The 18,025-nt window shown below is 46.2% G+C and overlaps 2 protein-coding genes across 4 annotated transcripts; both read right to left on the bottom strand.

Annotated features, from left to right (window-relative positions):
* Positions 1-631: 631 nt before the first annotated feature.
* Positions 632-5,175, bottom strand: LOC111368821. Of its 3 annotated transcripts, none has more exons than XM_022990297.1 (4): positions 4,482-5,175; positions 3,140-3,589; positions 2,780-3,024; positions 632-1,618 (listed from the first exon to the last, which is right to left on the bottom strand). In XM_022990297.1, the coding sequence occupies exons 2-4, from the start codon at positions 3,330-3,332 to the stop codon at positions 833-835; spliced, it is 1,224 nt and encodes a 407-aa protein (XP_022846065.1). In that variant the 5' UTR covers positions 3,333-3,589; positions 4,482-5,175; the 3' UTR covers positions 632-832. The 3 variants fall into 3 exon arrangements, with proteins under 3 accessions (XP_022846065.1, XP_022846072.1, XP_022846056.1); XM_022990304.1 differs by having other exon boundaries at positions 3,140-4,955; positions 5,077-5,175; XM_022990288.1 differs by having other exon boundaries at positions 3,140-5,175.
* Positions 5,176-13,886: 8,711 nt separating this feature from the next.
* Positions 13,887-15,278, bottom strand: LOC111374652. The gene has a single exon (XM_022997367.1). The coding sequence runs from the start codon at positions 15,276-15,278 to the stop codon at positions 13,887-13,889; it is 1,392 nt and encodes a 463-aa protein (XP_022853135.1).
* Between the last annotated feature and the right edge of the window lie 2,747 nt (positions 15,279-18,025).

Raw genomic sequence — 18,025 nt, 5'->3', positions numbered from 1 at the left:
TATTTAAACGAAGTTAATTATTTATTGAACATTTATTTACAAGATTTTAAGGTAAAATATCTTTTATTAATAATTTTATAGTTCTAAGTTAATATAAAAATACTTTTTCGACAATTTATTACATCTCAAAAGATTTATGTAATAACATTTTTATAAATGATTAGTTCTATCAAGTTGTTCATTTATAAATCGTTCAGTTTCAAGTTGTGAATGTATCTCAAATTAATTTTTATCGAGAAAAATCTATCATGCTTGAAGTATTTTGTAGAAGTTCAGTTGTTTTAGAAAATAAAATTTACAAATTTAATAATTGAAAGTTTTAATATCAAAATTCTAATTATATGTAAGAATACTCAAAAAATTAATCATGCATAAAGTGTGAACTTTACGTATTTAAACGAAGCTGGAAGTAGATCAAGAGTAAAGGGTATTTTAGACATTTGACTGTTTTTACCCTTAAAAAATTACCTTGAGAGAAAATGTCTCGCCGTCAAAATAAGTAACAATTTTATAAAGAAAAAAAAAGTAAAATATGCAAATATGTTAAGAAATAAAATTTACTTCAATATAAGTTTGGGTAAAATTTAGCTTAGCTAAACATGCTCTCAAAAAATTAGATTAACAGTAGGAATTGAAATCATCACAGCAAGAACAGTTGCATAAGCATAACTATAAAGAAGATTCAACACTTCTACAGCTCCAAAACTCATAAAGATCTACAATAAGTTTTGCCTGCAGCTAAAGCCTAACACTATGATCATCAGACACCGTCTCTTCAGAAGCAGCATCACTGTGGATGACGATTAAGTCATCTTCGTTATTATCAGATGGTTTAAGATTCAGAACCAGGTACTACATAATTATAGGATGGAAAGGTCCTGAACTCCGTAACTGGTTTCTGAAGTAGCCCATTATGTTGAATATTGATGAAATCCATTGGTGATATTTTCTTAACACTATCCTCGTACCGGGGGCATACGTCTCCAAGTGAAAGTTGGACATCATCTAAAGGACGTTTTATCTTAGGATATGAAAAGTTCTTCATATGGCATGACGATATATCTGGGGTGCTGGCATATTTCGGTTGGGAGATGAGCATGCTGTACATAAGTTTGGATTGATCCTCGTCCCACCTCTCAGCCAAGTCCCTTGGTGTCCTCCAGGGAAAGAAATGCAGTCTCGGATCCTTCAACATGGTGTCCCAATTACCTCTTCCATGTCTCCTCACTCCAATCCACAAACAATCCAGCTCCTCCTCTGACCAGGTGGTTGGAGATTCAAACCTATCTGGAAAACCGACTCCGTTACCCTTCGCTACTCTTGCTCTCCTTGAAATGTTATCGAGCATCATCTTGTGTCTTAAAAGTGACGATGTCTGATCTGAACAGGGTTGCGGTCCTAAATCATGATAGATTTCTTCAGATTGGATGTTAAAATTAGGCCACTGATACGACATGGAATTGTAAGGATCTGACAGGGATAAACCAAGAAAGAGTGAAGATCTTGTACTAGCGGGTTTGAGCTGGCTCCAGCTTTCTTCCGATTCCACAAAAGAAATCTCCTCCTGCTGTGTTTTTGCTGATGGTAACAAGTCATGGCTTCTATTCTCAGGGAATAACTGCAACAGATTCCTTATTCAATGTAGGGAAAATTGCATAATAGTCCCCCAACTTACTGTTTTGGCAGTGTCATTGGTCGACTGATTTCTTCCCTTTGACAGTTTAGAAGTCAATATTTTATACAAAAAACGACCAGACCATTTTTCTTTTCTATTTATTATGTAAACTAAGGCATCTCCAACGATATACCAAATTTTGCACTAAATCTTGCACCAAACCAAAATTTTTCTCCAACCATTACACCAAAATTTACACCAAATGAACAGTATTTTATTATTTTATTCATTTTTTCGATTTTTGACAATGTATTTATTTTAAAAAATTATTTATTTATTTATTTTATAACTATATAAATTACTAAATCATAACTTCGTTAAATTAACAAATATATTGATTACTAAATTATTCACATGTCTTACATATTATGTTAAATTGACAAAAATAATTGATTATATTATTAATTTATGATAAACAATTACGTTAAATTTACAAAAATAATAAACTTCAATAATATAAACTTTACATTAAATTAAACTTTAAATGTAAACTTTATGAATTAAGCTTTACGTTAAATTAACAATTACGTTAATTATCATTGATTATATTATTAAAAATAATAAACCTTAATAATATAATTAATAGTGTAATTAATTAAGTAATTATTATTATTATCATCATCTTCATCATTATAGAACGAAAATGACACAAATTCTCTTAATCATTATCTTTGAAAAATGAAAAATAAAAGCAAAATGGACATAAAAATGGTGTAATGAATAGTGTTACACCATTTTGCACCAAAATTTGGTGCAATGGTTGGAGGAAGTTTGCACCAAATTTTGGTGCAATTTGGTGCAATGGTGCATCCATTGGAGATGCCCTAAAGGCACAACTGTCTTTTCGGTAAAAAAAATTGACATTTTAACAGCCAAATTGATGGTACCCTTAATAGGGGGCGTGGGGGGGTGGGGACAAACAATGCTATAAAACTATAAGATTAAGATGCTGCCCAAAACTATAGGTTGTGGATCAATACTTCAAGTTTTAAATAAAATATTTAACTAACAAATATATAAACACTAATTATCACTAAAAAAGCACCCAATTATCAGTAATAAATGTAATGAAACCAACTGAAAAGTTCCAATTGTGCAAGTTACCTGAAGATAATTATTTTTTGATGCAATGTCCCTGTACTGTGGACGATGATTTACACCATCATTGCTTTTGTCTACTGCTTTCACCTGAGAACCACCACTTTCTCGCATCCCTGCCTCACGGGTCGACAAATTCACCTTAATTTTCGCATTGAGAGAATCCAAATTTTTACTTGGAGAAGACACCATAGGAAAATATGGTTCATCAGAACCAGAGTCCAGTGCTATGTTGCAGTCAATATCACGAGCTGTACTATCACATAAACATTAATAAATGCAAACGCCTCACAAAGAGAAGTGGGTGAAATTGAAAATATATTTAAAACCACAGAAACTAGGGACAGATGTACATAGAATCCTTACCAGGTACAGCAACAGCTAGGTCCTGAGATGCTCGTGAACATTTATTCCCTGACATTTCACCAGGCAATTCCATGGTGTTCAAATCTTCATTAGACATTTTTTTTTTATCAATGTTATTATGCACCAAATCTGTAGTGGCAATATCTGATAAGTTTCTCGATGGATATACTGGATGATTTTCTTGAAAATCCATGGCAACGTAACAATGAAGGAAGTCTCCTTGAGAAAATGAGGACAAAGTCGAGCAACAGTAGTTGATGTATCATTGGCTGATTTTTGAAGAGATTTCAACTGCTCGTCCACTTGTATGCCACTGTTAAAATATTCATGAATCAAATTATATAACCAACAGTTATTAATTTACTATACAGACATGAAAGAAGGTTACATCTCAGTCCTTGGTGCAGATGCAGGAAACTTGGAATTATAATCAGTTTGTTGACTATAAACCTGTAATAGAATCAGCAAATTGATTAGCAGTTCACAACGAATTCCGTTATTTCATTTACAACAGATACTTAATATGCCGGTATTCAATGTTACGGCGAAAATCTTATACATAATAAAACACGAGAACAAATTTATATTCTGTTAGACAAAAATCAGAAACTCCATCTACTCTTCCACAACTTTCTGGAGTAAACAGATGCATTTTTCCCATTTAATCAATTTTGTTGAGGTTTCAAGGTATCAGGCAATAAATTGACCTTGGAATGCAAAAATGAAAATCCTTCACGCCTTTGTTAAATTGACCTTCGAATGCAAAATGAAAATCCTTCACGCCTTCGTCAGCAATATCCAAGCTTGAAAATTGAAGAAAGCCCACACTCAAAATGTAGTGCCGGCACGGCGTCGCCTCATTAAAAATGTAAATGTATCTATTTAAGTCAGTGAAAAAGTAATTACAATATAGGTATGTTTGTCCCCAAGACTGCCATAAGAAATATGCAAGGTCGGTATTAACTTTGGATAGAGGATTACTGGTTGTAATTTTAGGAAGCAAAACTGAAATTTTTTCCCATGCAAATCTAATAACTAAGCCAGCTCTCATTTTCATAATTTCTCTTCCTTTTTCATTTATCTTCAACAAGAATTCTCTTCTTCTATTACAATAAGTAAGCTAGCACTGATATCTAAGTTATTAGCACTGCAAGTATATGCAAAAATTAATTCTTTAAAAAAGTGATTCTAAAAATCAATCTTAGTTGTAGTAACATTTTTATCTTATGGTGGCATTCCTGGGAATGAAACATTCTTTCAAAAATTAGTTATTTTAGCTTCTTCGCACTATCCGCAGGAAGAACTGATATCCAAAAGGCTGCTTCAGAAAAGATTAACATACTTCTTTTTCATTCCTAACAAAGGGATCCCTCAGTTGTATATCCTTCTCATTCTTTAGATCCTCCACGTTATCATTTGAGCAGCTTTTAGCAGGCACTGTTTCAAATGTACAGGTGGAGACAGCAGATTCAAGGTTATATCCTTCTGCTGCCAATGAAGAATTCTCCCCAGCTTGTAGATTTGTCCTACCCTTGTTCTGCTTGGATCTTCGATGAAATGTAATTAGTGTTGAGGTAAACTTCCGTTTTTCAGCTGAATTGTTGCATAAGCTAATGCATTTATCTTGACGTGCTAAGTACAATTCTTCCAAAGTAAGTTTTCCAGGAAAAGATGCATCCTTACTGTCATGGCTGCATTTTTTTTTGGGGACTTCCTTCCAAAAGTGCATTTGAATGCTTTCTCGCTCGTGTCAACTCATATCCTACAGAGAGGGTCTCGCCCTCCAGTGTGATACAACCCGAGCAAAGCCTTTTCCCTTTTGGAGCATGCTTCAATTGAAAGGTGATGCAAATTTAATAATTTCTCAAGATAAGTTTCCCTCAACAATCACAATTTCCAGAGTCCCTAAATCTGTAAAGAAAATAAAGAGGAGATACCTCGGGAGGATTAAGACATTCACTACAATACTGCCGATAGCAGCTCTGACATTAAAACATATTGTCACCAACTTTGCCTCTATGACTATAGCATTCATTGCATATGTTGCGTGTTGTCACACCTGTCCTATCCACCTGGGCCAGTGGGCCACTTATCCTGACCCACGTGGCATTCCTGCCGAGGTGGCCACATTGTCGAGGTGGGTTACATCGAACTGCTTCTAACCGAGGCTCCGTGCCCGAGGCGTGGAAGCTCTTGGCTGTAGCTGAGGTCCTCGAATGGACGAAGCCCCGGAGTTGATGCGCGAGCCTCAACCACAAGGAAACATCCTCCATGGTCACTTCTCCCAAGAGATCGCCTGCACAGATCTTATTCGAATGATTGATGGAATGTCTGTCATAAGCATAAAGGTCAAGTCTTGTCACTAGCGTGGAGGCCCTGGACAAGCAATAAATGCGCCGTAAGCTAGCAAGTCAAATCCCATGCCTAAGAACAGACGTTTAAACTAAGGAGATGAGGCCACGTGCCACTTCATCCAAAGGCCCCCATTCCATATGTATCACTATAAATACCCCCATTGTATAACGTCAAAGGACTAATGCAAGAATCAATACTAAAGACTACATTTTACTCAACTCTCTCCCATTTTACTGGCAATATACAAATCGAGTTTATACATTTTTGGATATATCTACGAGCACCGGTTGGTAATCATTGTACAACCGGATTACGAACAACCCGTCGGATCCCGAACGTCACCGTCTCGCGTTGTTGGGCTACGCACACGCCCCTTTGAACCGCTTGTTTAGACCGTCCACGTGTCTTAGCGTGTTGGACATTCACCCACGCAAGCGCGGGTAGGACCGGCATCTGTTGGCGCACTTTTTGGGGTCAACAGATTGGCGCCGTCTGTGGGAAACCATACCATAACCACAAGCAACCTTGTGGTAAAAGCTTGCTGAAAAAACATTTGGGCAACCCCCTTGAAAAAGGATTTGTTCTTGAAAGAGAACAGGAGGAACTCCTACCACTTGGAGAAATCTAAGTTGAATAAAGGAAAAATGAGTTCTAACGAAGATACTCCCCCAAGGAGGGTAAGAGAAAATACAAATGTGCCTCCCCAGCCTGCTGCCCCAGCAGCTCGGCAGAGGCTCCACCACCACCAAAGGAGAGGTGGGATGCGTGCGACGGCACGACTATCAAGAGAAATGGCTACTATGGCAGCTAACATGAGGGATATAGCCAACTAAAACTTGGCCATGAGGGAGCTCATGGCCCAGATGCAAGGCCAAGGAGGTTTCCCCATTCCTCCATATGCCCTCCATGGGCACTATCAGCAAGAGGACGAGGTCCAAAGTCATAGGGCTGCCTCGCCAGACTATGGCCGAGGTGAAAGTCCATTCGAAAGGGAAGTGGGAGTTGACATTTCCTCCAATTATGCATCTGGCCGACCCTCCAAGGTCCAAATGAGCCATGATAACTTTCCACCTCCGTATGAGGAAGACCCAAGATAGAGGAGAGCAGGAAGTGTTTTTGACAAAATCAGCCCTGCCGAACCAAGGCCCAGTCAGTAGCAGGCTCAGCAGCCTCGGATGAGGCCACAGCCTCCACCTCCGATGCCCCAACAGCCGGAGAGAAGGCATGAAAATGCCCCACGCGCTGTCTCGCCTAGAAGTAGGCTGCAAAGGAGGGAGGAAGAAGCTAGGAATCGGCCAGGACCCTCTCACCAACAACCTAGGTACGAGGCTGAAGATTACGATTCTGATGAGCAGCAGAGGTCCTGTAACTTAGACGATGATGATGAGAACCTGCCATTCTCAAGAGAACTAAGAGATGCCCAGGTCCCGAGCCACTATGTCATGCCGAAAATACCAAAGTATGACGGGAGAGGTGACCCAGAAAAGCACCTCAACGCTTACAAAACTCACATGAGCCTGAGGGGCGCCACCCCAGCTGTGAAGTGCAGAGCATTCCATTTAACCCTCAGTGGAGCAGCTGAAATCTGGTATAGTAGGCTACCATCTGGGAGCATCCGAAACTGGCCCGAGTTCAAAACTACCTTCTTGAAGAGGTTTGCAGTGAGCAAGGAAGGAGAGGCCCCCATTCAGCGTCTTCAAGACATGAGACAGGCGCATGGCGAGTCCTTGAAAAGCTTCTTATACCGCTTCACCGACGAGATGACCTACTGTGTACAAGTCACCGACAGGGAAGCACTATCTGCATTGAGAGGAGGATTGAACATGAACACCCTATTCTGGAGGGATGTGCAGAATCAAGACCCAACCACCTATGACGCCCTACTAGAGATGATGAGAAGAGAGATAATCAATGAAGAATTGATTGAGCATCAGGGCAAGCAGGGGCCTCCCACCTCCACAGAGACAGCGAGGTAGGGGGCCGACCTCCCACCTTATGGACTACCAGATGAACCGATCTGGAAATGAGAACTCCGGCCAAGCCCTGGCCACCACAACTCTGAATGCGGTACCAACCTTGGCGTATGAGGATGTCAACCCAACCACTGACCCACATCAGATACAGGCCCAGCAGGGACCCCGTAGAGGGGGAGGCCTAGGTCAAGGTCGAGGTCGGGGTTTTGCACCTAGAAATAGGTCCAATCCGAACCTCCCTGGATACTGTTTGCACCATAGGTCCTACGGGCACGACACTGCGGATTGCAGAGACTATGCACACCGCTCGCGGCAGGAACCCGCCAGGGAAAGACATAACTCGCCCCAGGCCAACAGGCCCCCGCCCAGGCAAGACAACTGACATAGGCGTGAGGCGGCCGCTCCTCGTCAAAGGGATGTCTCCCCAAGACAAAGAGAGCAAGCCACGGAGAGGCCTAGGGAAGGGCGTAGACACCGAAGAAACAGGCAAGCTCAAGATGAGGCCCCTATCCACGAGATAGATACCATATTTGGAGGCCCTTATGTTGGTGGCGAAATACGGAACGCCAAAAGAAATTATGCTAGGGAGGCCAAGCACCCCCCTCTGACAAGCTACATTGTGGATAGTAGCTCTCGAAGAAACCAAGTACCACCCATTATCTTCACCCAGGAAGACGCCGAAGGAGTTCATTACCCCCACTGCGATGCGCTGGTGGTGAGAGCTGGCATAGCTCGAAATGGGCTCAAACGAATGCTAGTCGACAACGGCAGCTCCGTCAACATCTTGTTCGGGTCCACCTTTGACAAGATGCTATTGGACCACCAGTTGACACCCACCACTACTCCATTGTACGAATTTACCGGAGATAGCATCACTCTGAGTGGAAAGATAACACTAGCAGTAGAGATGGGAGAATCTTCCCAAACTACGATGAACTTTATGGAGTTCCTCGTAGTTGACAGCCGGTCGGCTTACCACGGAGTCTTGGGTAGACCGGCCCTAAAGGAATTGGGAGCAGTCACCTCCATCCACCACCTATGCATAAAATTCCCAACCGAAAACGGGGTGGCAACGGTGAAGGGCGACCAGAGAGGTTTGCGAGAGTGCTATCTGAGCTCCATTAAGAAGGTAGAGCCCCGGGACGTCCACGTGATCATGGCTGATGTGGTCATGGCGGATGTCCCAGGTGACGCTCCCGTCGGCCAGGAAGATGTTGATATGATTGACGCACCACCTCTTCAGGAGGCGTTAATAGTTGATGAACTCGACCCCCGCATAATGGATCATGACCCTCAAGCGTCCCCTGTAGAGGAACTTGAGAGCTTCTCAGCCGACCCCCGAGATCCATAAAAGATGTTGAAGATAGGCAGCGGCTTATCCAACGTTTTGAGAGAAAAGATCAAGGAATTCCTAGGCAAGAACCTTGACGTCTTCGCCTGGAGACATGAGGACATGGTGGGCATAGACCCCAAGGTTAGCTTCCACCACTTGAAAATCGATCCTAATTTCACCCTGCATAGACAAAAAAGGAGAGCCCTCAATCCAGAGAGGTATGAGGCCCTAAAGGAAGAAGTTCAGAAGCTCATCCAAAATGGATTCATCAGGGAGACCACTTATCCGAAATGGGTCTCCAACCCGGTCTTGGTTAAGAAACACAATGGCATATGGAGAGTATGCATCGACTTTACCAACCTTAATAGAGCTTGCCCGAAAGATAGCTTCCCGCTTCCAAGAATTGACCAATTGGTGGACTCCACGGCTGGGCACGAGTTGTTGAGCTTCATGGATGCATACTCCGGCTACAACCAGATCCCCATGCACCCGACCGATGAGGAGCACACCTCTTTCATCACGGACCGAGGCCTCTATTGCTATAGAATGATGCCCTTCGGGTTGAAGAATGCCGGAGCAACTTATTAAAGACTCGTGAACAAAATGTTTACCGACCTCATTGGCAAGACAATGGAGGTCTACGTGGATGATATGCTGGTAAAAAGCCTAGAAGCAGAGAACCACATAGTGCACCTTAACGACACCTTCCAAATACTGAGAAGGTACAGGATGAGGCTCAACCCCTTGAAATGTGCCTTTGGGTGGCTTCCGGCAAGTTCTTGGGGTACATGGTCAACCAGCGGGGAATTGAAGCAAATCCCGAGAAGATTGAGGCTCTGTGCCAGATGAGGTCCCCTCAAAAGCCAAAGGAGGTGCAAAGCTTAACTGGACGAGTGGCAGCACTTAGTCGCTTCGTCTCCAAGGCCACTGACAAATGCTTCCCATTTTTCAAAGTGCTCAAGGCCGGGAAGAAATTCCAATGGACTGAGGAATGTGAAGAGGCATTCCGAGGATTGAAAAGGCACTTGGGGCAGGCCCCCCTCCTCTCCAAGCCGAAGCCCGACGACATCTTGCAACTATATCTCGCCATCTCCAATGACGCCATCAGTTCGGTTTTGATTCGAGAAGAAGGGCCCACCCAACTTCCCGTCTACTATACGAGTAAAGCGCTCCTATCGCCGGAGACCCGATATCCCGATATGGAGAAGCTTGCTTTGGCCTTAATCACGGCCTCTAGGAAATTGAGACCTTACTTCCAAGCTCATACCATCCATGTACTTACAAATTTTCCCCTGAGGCAAGTACTCCAGAAGCTTGATGCCTCGGGAAGATTGTTGAAATGGGCAGTGGAATTAAGTGAATTTGACCTTGTGTTCAAAGCAAGGGCGGCCATCAAAGGGCAAGCGTTAGCAGACTTTGTTGCTGAATTCGCCAACCTACCTGAGGTGGATGAAATCATGGAGCCCGTCGAACCCCCCATGTGGAGTCTCTTCGTAGATGGCTCGGCTGGGGATGTTGGCTCAGGTGCCGGGGTTGTCCTCATCAGCCCCGAGGGTCACAAACTCACCTCGGCCGTGAGGTTCGGGTTCAAAGCTACCAACAATGTTGCAGAGTATGAAGCACTCCTTGCAGGCCTTAGATAGGCCAAGGAAATGCAAGTAAAGAAGCTACTCGTCAATAGTGACTCCCAGCTGGTTGTTAGCCAAGTCAATGGTAGTTTCTCAGCCAGAGACAAAACAATGGCCTCCTATCTGAAAATGGTGGTGAGCCTCATCCCATCCTTTGAAAAGTTCGAGTTAATCCAGATTCCCCGCATCGAAAATGCTCATGCGGATGCACTCTCAAAGCTGGCTAGTAGCAAGGACTCAGAGCTACTCGCTGTAGTGCCTATCGAGCATCTCCTACTGCCTTCTACCGAGCCCCTAATGTCATGTGGGTCGGTGGAATTTCCACCTGGATGCAACCAATTATAGCATATCTGAAAGACCAGGTGCTACCCACTGACAAAAATGAGGCTTACAAGCTGAGAAGGAGGTCAGCCCATTTCCTCTTCATCGATGACATTCTTTACAAGAGAAGTTTCTCCTCTCCACTCTTACGGTGTGTCGGAGGAGAAGAGGCTACATACATACTAAGAGAAGTCCACAAGGGAGTGTGCGGCAACCACTCTGGAGGCCTATCTCTGGCACAAAAAATACTGAGGCAAGGATATTACTGGCCTACCCTGAAACGGGATGCACTCGAATTTGTGCGAAGATGTGACAAGTGCCAACGATTCTCTCCCGTTCAAAGACGACCATCACAGGATCTGACTGTGGTCTCCAGCCCCTGGCCTTTCTCAAAGTGGGGTGTGGACCTCATAGGCCCTCTACCAAAGGGTAGAGGAGGTGCAAGTTTTGCAATAGTGGCCATTGATTACTTCACGAAGTGGGTCGAAGCTGAACCATTGGCAAAAATCACAGAAGCAAACACCTCCAAGTTCCTATGGAAGAATATCATTTGTCGGTTCGGAATTCCCTACTCGATCGTCTCAGACAATGGCAGGCAATTCGATAACAAGAAGGTTAGAGAACTGTGTGAAGATCTTGGCATAAAAAAGCACTTCTCTACACCTCACCACCCACAAGCCAATGGCCAGGTGGAAGCCGTAAATAAGACAATCAAGCACGTCCTGAAAAGGAAGCTTGATGTGTCCAAGGGGGCTTGGGTTGATGAGCTGCCCCAAGCACTTTGGGCAATCCGAACCACCACCAGAACACCAACCAGGGAGACCCCTTTCCTCATGGCTTTTGGGACGGAGGCGATGAGCCCCGTGGAGGTCGGACTTCCATCTCCACAGCGTCTGCACTTTAGTGAAGTGACCAACGACGAGCTCCGGAGGCTAGACCTCGATTTCATTGAGGAGAGGAGGGACGACTCCCAGCTGAGGCTAGGCACCTACCAAAGGAAGATGACAAGGTACTTCAACTCCAAAGTCAAGAAGAGGTCTTTCCGAATCAACGATCTCGTATTCAGGAGGGTCTTTCTATCTTCAAAAGAACCCGATTCCGGCTCCCTGGGACCAAACTGGGAAGGTCCATACAAGATCAGAGAAGAAATCTGACCTGGAACCTATTGGATTGAAGACATGGATGGCAAAGCACAACCCCGTCCATGGAACATTGAACACCTCAGAATCTTTTATCAGTGAATTGTATCATGCTGGATGACTTTCCCAGCCTTTGTAATATTGCTATGGCTCAATAAAATGCGTTGATTAAATCGTCATACTACGTTGTAATATTTCCCAGCCTTACCGAGGCTCTAGCACATGCCTCCCTTTTTGGCCTTGCTGAACGCTAAGGGGAGAAGCCTCAACATGGCCGCACCATCCACCATGTCTGGGATGCGTCGTAACCTCGGAGGAGAGGCTCGGGACCCACTACTGGGCCACCTCGCTTGAACTCCGAGGCTCTAGCACATGCCTCCCTTTTTGGCCTTGCTGAACGCTAAGGGGAGAAGCCTCAACATGGCCGCACCATCCACCATGTCTGGGATGCGTCGTAACCTCGGAGGAGAGGCTCGGGACCCACTACTGGGCCACCTCGCTTGAACTCCGAGGCTCTAGCACATGCCTCCCTTTTTGGCCTTGCTGAACGCTAAGGGGAGAAGCCTCAACATGGCCGCACCATCCACCATGTCTGGGATGCGTCGTAACCTCGGAGGAGAGGCTCGGGACCCACTACTGGGCCACCTCGCTTGAACTCCGAGGCTCTAGCACATGCCTCCCTTTTTGGCCTTGCTGAACGCTAAGGGGAGAAGCCTCAACATGGCTGCACCATCCACCATGTCTGGGATGCGTCGTAACCTCGGAGGAGAGTCTCGGGACCTACCACCGGGCCACCTCGCTTGAACTCCGAGGCTCAGCACATGCCTCCCTTTTTGGCCTTGCTGAACGCCAAGGGGAGAAGCCTCAACATGGCTGCACCATCCACCATGTCTGGGATGCGTCGTAACCTCGGAGGAGAGGCTCGGGACCTACCACCGGGCCACCTCGCTTGAACTCCGAGGCTCTAGCGCATGCTTTCCTTTTTGGCCTTGCTGAACGCTAAGGGGAGAAGCCTCAACACCATGTCTGGGATGCGTCGTAACCTCGGAGGAGAGGCTCGGGACCTACCACCGGGCCACCTCGCTTGAACTCCGAGGCTCTAGCGCATGCTTTCCTTTTTGGCCTTGCTGAACGCTAAGGGGAGAAGCCTCAACACCATGTCTGGGATGCGTCGTAACCTCGGAGGAGAGGCTCGGGACCTACCACCGGGCCACCTCGCTTGAACTCCGAGGCTCTAGCGCATGCTTTCCTTTTTGGCCTTGCTGAACGCTAAGGGGAGAAGCCTCAACATGGCTGCACCATCCACCATGTCTGGGATGCGTCGTAACCTCGGAGGAGAGGCTCGGGACCCACCACTGGGCCACCTCGCCTGAACTCTGAGGCTCCAGCACATGCCCCCCTTTTGCTTGCTGAACGCCGAGGGGAGAAGCTGCAACCTGAAGTTATGTTCATTTGCTTAAGTTCGAGGCTCACACAGTCAAGTTCATCTCCTTAAGTTATGTTCAGTTGCTTAAGTCCGAGGCTCACACAATTGTGTTCATTTGCTTAAGTCCGAGGCTCACGCAGTCAAGTTCATCTCCTTAAGTAATGTTCAGTTGCTTAAGTCCGAGGCTCACACAGTTGTGTTCATTTGCTTAAGTCCGAGGCTCACACAGTCAAGTTCATCTCCTTAAGTAATGTTCAGTTGCTTAAGTCCGAGGCTCACATAGTTGTGTTCATTTGATTAAGTCCGAGGCTCACACAGTCAAGTTCATCTCCTTAAGTTGTGTTCATTTGCTTGAGTCCGAGGCTCATACAGTTGATTGGTTAATGTTAAGATACCAAGTTAAAGTTATTGAGTTTGTGCTTTAATCAACTCCTAGTCCGCTTGTTTAACGAGGCACAAAAATTTGAATAAAGAACAACAATTAGTGAAGAAAAGCATTGTATTAATATTCAAAAGGAATTACAAAGGAGGGTTGCTGGCCATTACACAAAGTACTGAAAAGGAAACCTAATCTAAGCCTGGCTGGATGGAGGAGCCGCCTCCACGCTTGGGGGTTCAACAACTTGGGCATCAGTAGTTGCTTCCTCTGCCTCAGCACTTGGGACTTCAGCATCAGCTGCCTTGTCACCGTGCACCTCCTCAGCTGGGGTCTGAGGAACCTCATCCACAAATTCGGACCTGAGTTGTGCCAGGTCCGAGTTGGGATAAAGCTCCTCCGCCCTCTCCAGCACTTCGGCATAGGCGAAGTTCCTCCAGTACGCGCTGAAGCTTTTGTACTCCTCTGTGGTGTGGAAGTTGGCGACGTATGCCTTCACCGCCTCTTCCGCTGCAGTTTGGGCCTCTTCTCTGGCAGCCGAGGCGTCGTTCATGTACCACTTAGCCTGCCCTTCGAGAAACTGATTGGCATCACGAGCGCCGGCCAAGGCGAGATTCGCCTGCTCTAGAGCCTCAGCAGTCACTTTCTGGTGTTCATTGGAGACCTCCACCTTCTTTGTCAAGGAGGCCACCTCACACTGTGACTCATATACTTCCCTCTTTAGGGCCTCGATTTGGGCCAAAGCAGACTCGAGCTTCGTCGCTTCTTCTACCCTCTGTGCTTTGGCCTCTTCGGCCTCGGCCTTAGCAACTTTGACCTCCTCTGCAAGGGAGGTAGCCTTCCCCTCTGAGGCGTGAGTCCTTGTCTGAAATTCACTTAATGCCTCCCTGCATTCGAGCGCGAGGCCAAAGGTCCGGGCGCTTTGGCTCACCAGTGCCCTTGTAAGGTCGGTGGCATCACAGGACGAGGCATGAAGCTGCCACCTCTCCGTCCAGAACTTGTAAAAGCTCTCGGTGGCACCTCTGATTTCCTCAGGGAGGGCCTCCACCAAGGCTGGGGCCAGCTCATCCTCCCTCCTAGCTAGGAAGTTGGGAGACTTTCCCTTCTCCCGAACCGACCTCTCCTTCGTCGCCTCCTCTTCGGCGGCTTCCGCAGCTCTCCTTGCAGCCTCTTCAGCCTCCACCTCTCTTACCATCTCCATTTTGATGGCCTTAGAGGCTGTAGCAAGGAGCTTTGGCTCACCGGTCTGTTCTGCCCTATAGGACACTGAAGTCCCGAACTTGCCAGCTGAGCTGGAGATGTGCACCAGCTTCCTCTTCTTAGTCTCCTCAGAGACTTTCTCCTTGCCCCAAGGCTCCTTAGGCTTCTCTGGCCTCTGAGTAGATGCCTCCTCCAAGGTCCTAGGAGTGCAGTCCTTCGACAGGCGCTCAACTCTGCCTCGAACTTCCTTTGCTCCACTGGACCCGGGCTTCAGGGGCCTCGCCTTTGCAGTAGAAGTGGCCTTCAAGATAGAGGCCATGTCTGGAGCTGGGTACTCCCTCTTCTTGAATTTATTTGCACCACAGATTAGCATCAGCACAAAAAACATTCAAGTTAAACATCAAGTGTTGGAGCCCCATACCTCTGGATGCCATCAGCCCAAAGTCCAAGAAGTATCTGCTTCTATCAATCAGGTGATCAAAGTGCCGAAGCTTCAGAGGCCTCTTGTAAATATCCTCTATCACCTCGAATTCCTCCCTGCTGAGCTCGAACCTCGTACTACTATCTGCAAAGACGAACCTTCAACAGTTAGACGAATTCATATTCTGACTTCAAAAGATAAGCAGAGGTCGGGAGACTCACGAGCTTCGCAGTACTGGGTCGGCACTGTGCATGACAGGGCTTTGTCACCCTCCACTGCCTGCCATTGACCTCGCACCCAGAACCAGGACTCCTTCCACCCCTTGATAGAGGAAGAAAGTCCCACCACAAAGGGTGCATGAGCCCCCCAAGGCATGAGGTAGTACCACCCCCTTAACTCCTTCCCAATTACCCGGGGCTGGAACAGGGTCATGAAGACATGAAGGGGCATGTCCTCCCCAAGTGAAACTTTCTTCCACAGGAAGTACGAGCCGACCAGCTGGCTCCACCCATTCAGCAGAACCTGGGTCGGCGACAGCATAAATTTCCTAAGCACCGCCCTAAAGAAGGGGTGCAAAGGAAGACGCATACCTGCTTTGAACAGGTATTCACTCACGGCCATGCAGCTGGGCCTCGGATAGCAGGCCCGCTCGTTCGGTTCGGGGACTAACATCTCTATGTTATGAGGCACACTGTACCTCTCCCTAAGCTCCCCCAACCTCTTCCCCGTCATGTTTGAGGGCACTCTAGAAGCCCCCCACTCCTGGGTATAATCCACGTCCTCCTCGGCCACGGCATACCTATCCACCTCAGAAGTCCCCCCATGACCTACCCCATGGTCTAAAGACGCTACTGTGACAAGTTCCCAACCCGAAGTGGACCCCATTGTTTGAGGACAAAGAATAACGACGGTTTTTTATGCAAACAATACCTAAAAGAGTTCAACACAAATGGAGACCGGTCGGAATCTAATCGCAGACAACCTCGACGCCGAAAAATGGGAAATTTGAGAGAATTTGAGAATGCAAAGTGTTCAAAATTTCTGGAAAGTGGGATTTTCTCGCCTTTTATAAAGGTCCAAGACGAACCCCACCCGTCAGATCAAATCTCAGTCAATTCGAGCCCTCCGTTTCAGATCCAATCCGAGGCGTTGAATTCAAACAGTTTTTGAAATCCTACGCCTCCTATCTATGCGTACCTCACACGCACCTCTTCAGTACGTCTGCTTCTAGAAACGTTAGCTGCTCTCATAATTGCATTTTTAATTCGTCGGCGCCAGCACCTTGGAAGTCGTAACGGTTCAGCTACCTTTCCTCGAAAACAAGCACAAAACATCAAATCATTGGCACAGAGACCAAAGCACAATAATTACCATTGAACACCTCGGCTTCTTCAGACGCATTCAGCATTCTAGCCTCGCAGGTTCGGTTTCCCAACCACCTCGACTTCTTCAGACGCATTCAGCATTCAAGCCTCGCAGGTCCGGTTTCCCAACCACCTCGGCTTCTTCAGACGTATTCAGCATTCAAGCCTCGTAGGTTCGATTTCCCAACCACCTCGGCTTCTTCTGGCGTATTCAGCATTCAAGCCTCGCAGGTTCGGTTTCCCAACCACCTCGGCTTCTTCAGACGTATTCAGCATTCAAGCCTCGCAGGTTCGATTTCCCAACCACCTCGGCTTCCTCATATGCCATTCGGCATTTAAACCGGTTCAAAAAATTCAAAAATTCTTTCAACTTTTACTCCGTTAAAGTCCACGCATTACATTAATGATCATACTTGGACTTGGGGGACTATTGTTGCGTGTTGTCACACCTATCCTATCCACCTGGGCCAGTGGGCCACTCATCCTGACCCACGTGGCATTCCTGTCGAGGTGGCCACATTGCCGATGTGGGTTACATCCGAACTGCTTCTAACCGAGGCTCCGTGCCCGAGGCGTGGAAGCTCTTGGTTGTAGCTGAGGTCCTCGAATGGACGAAGCCCCGGAGTTGATGCGCGAGCCTCAACCACAAGGAAACATGCTCCATGGTCACTTCTCCCAAGAGATCGCCTGCACAGATCTTATTCGAATGATTGATGGAATGTCTGTCATAAGCATAAAGGTCAAGTCTTGTCACTAGCGTGGAGGCCCTGGACAAGCAATAAATGCGCCGTAAGCTAGCAAGTCAAATCCCATGCCTAAGAACAGACGTTTAAACTAAGGAGATGAGGCCACGTGCCACTTCATCCAAGGGCCCCCATTCCATATGTATCACTATAAATACCCCCATTGTATAACGTCAAAGGACTAATGCAAGAATCAATACTAAAGACTACATTTTACTCAACTCTCTCCCATTTTACTGGCAATACACAAATCGAGTTTATACATTTTTGCATATATCTACGAGCACCGGTTGGTAATCATTGTACAACCGGATTACGAACAACCCGCCGGATCCCGAACTTCACCGTCCCGCGTCGTTGGACTACTCCCACGCCCCTTTGAACCGCTCGTTTAGACCGTCCACGTGTCTTAGCGTGTTGGACATTTGCCCACGCGAGCGCGGGTGGGACCGGCATTTGTTGGCACACTATTTGGGGTCAACAGCATATCTGCAAATGGGTCAAATTTATGCTATTCAATATAGTGAAGAATATCACAAAAAAATATTTTGAACAGGGCATGCAAACTCGGTTACATAAAACCCAGGCATTTGCTACCTCGACTCAA

Source organism: Olea europaea, chromosome 2, assembly GCF_002742605.1.
Source record: "Olea europaea var. sylvestris chromosome 2, O_europaea_v1, whole genome shotgun sequence".
Classification (NCBI taxonomy): Eukaryota; Viridiplantae; Streptophyta; class Magnoliopsida; order Lamiales; family Oleaceae; genus Olea; species Olea europaea.
The sequence above is the reverse complement of the archived record's forward strand: the minus strand, read 5'-3'. Positions and strand labels throughout refer to the sequence as shown.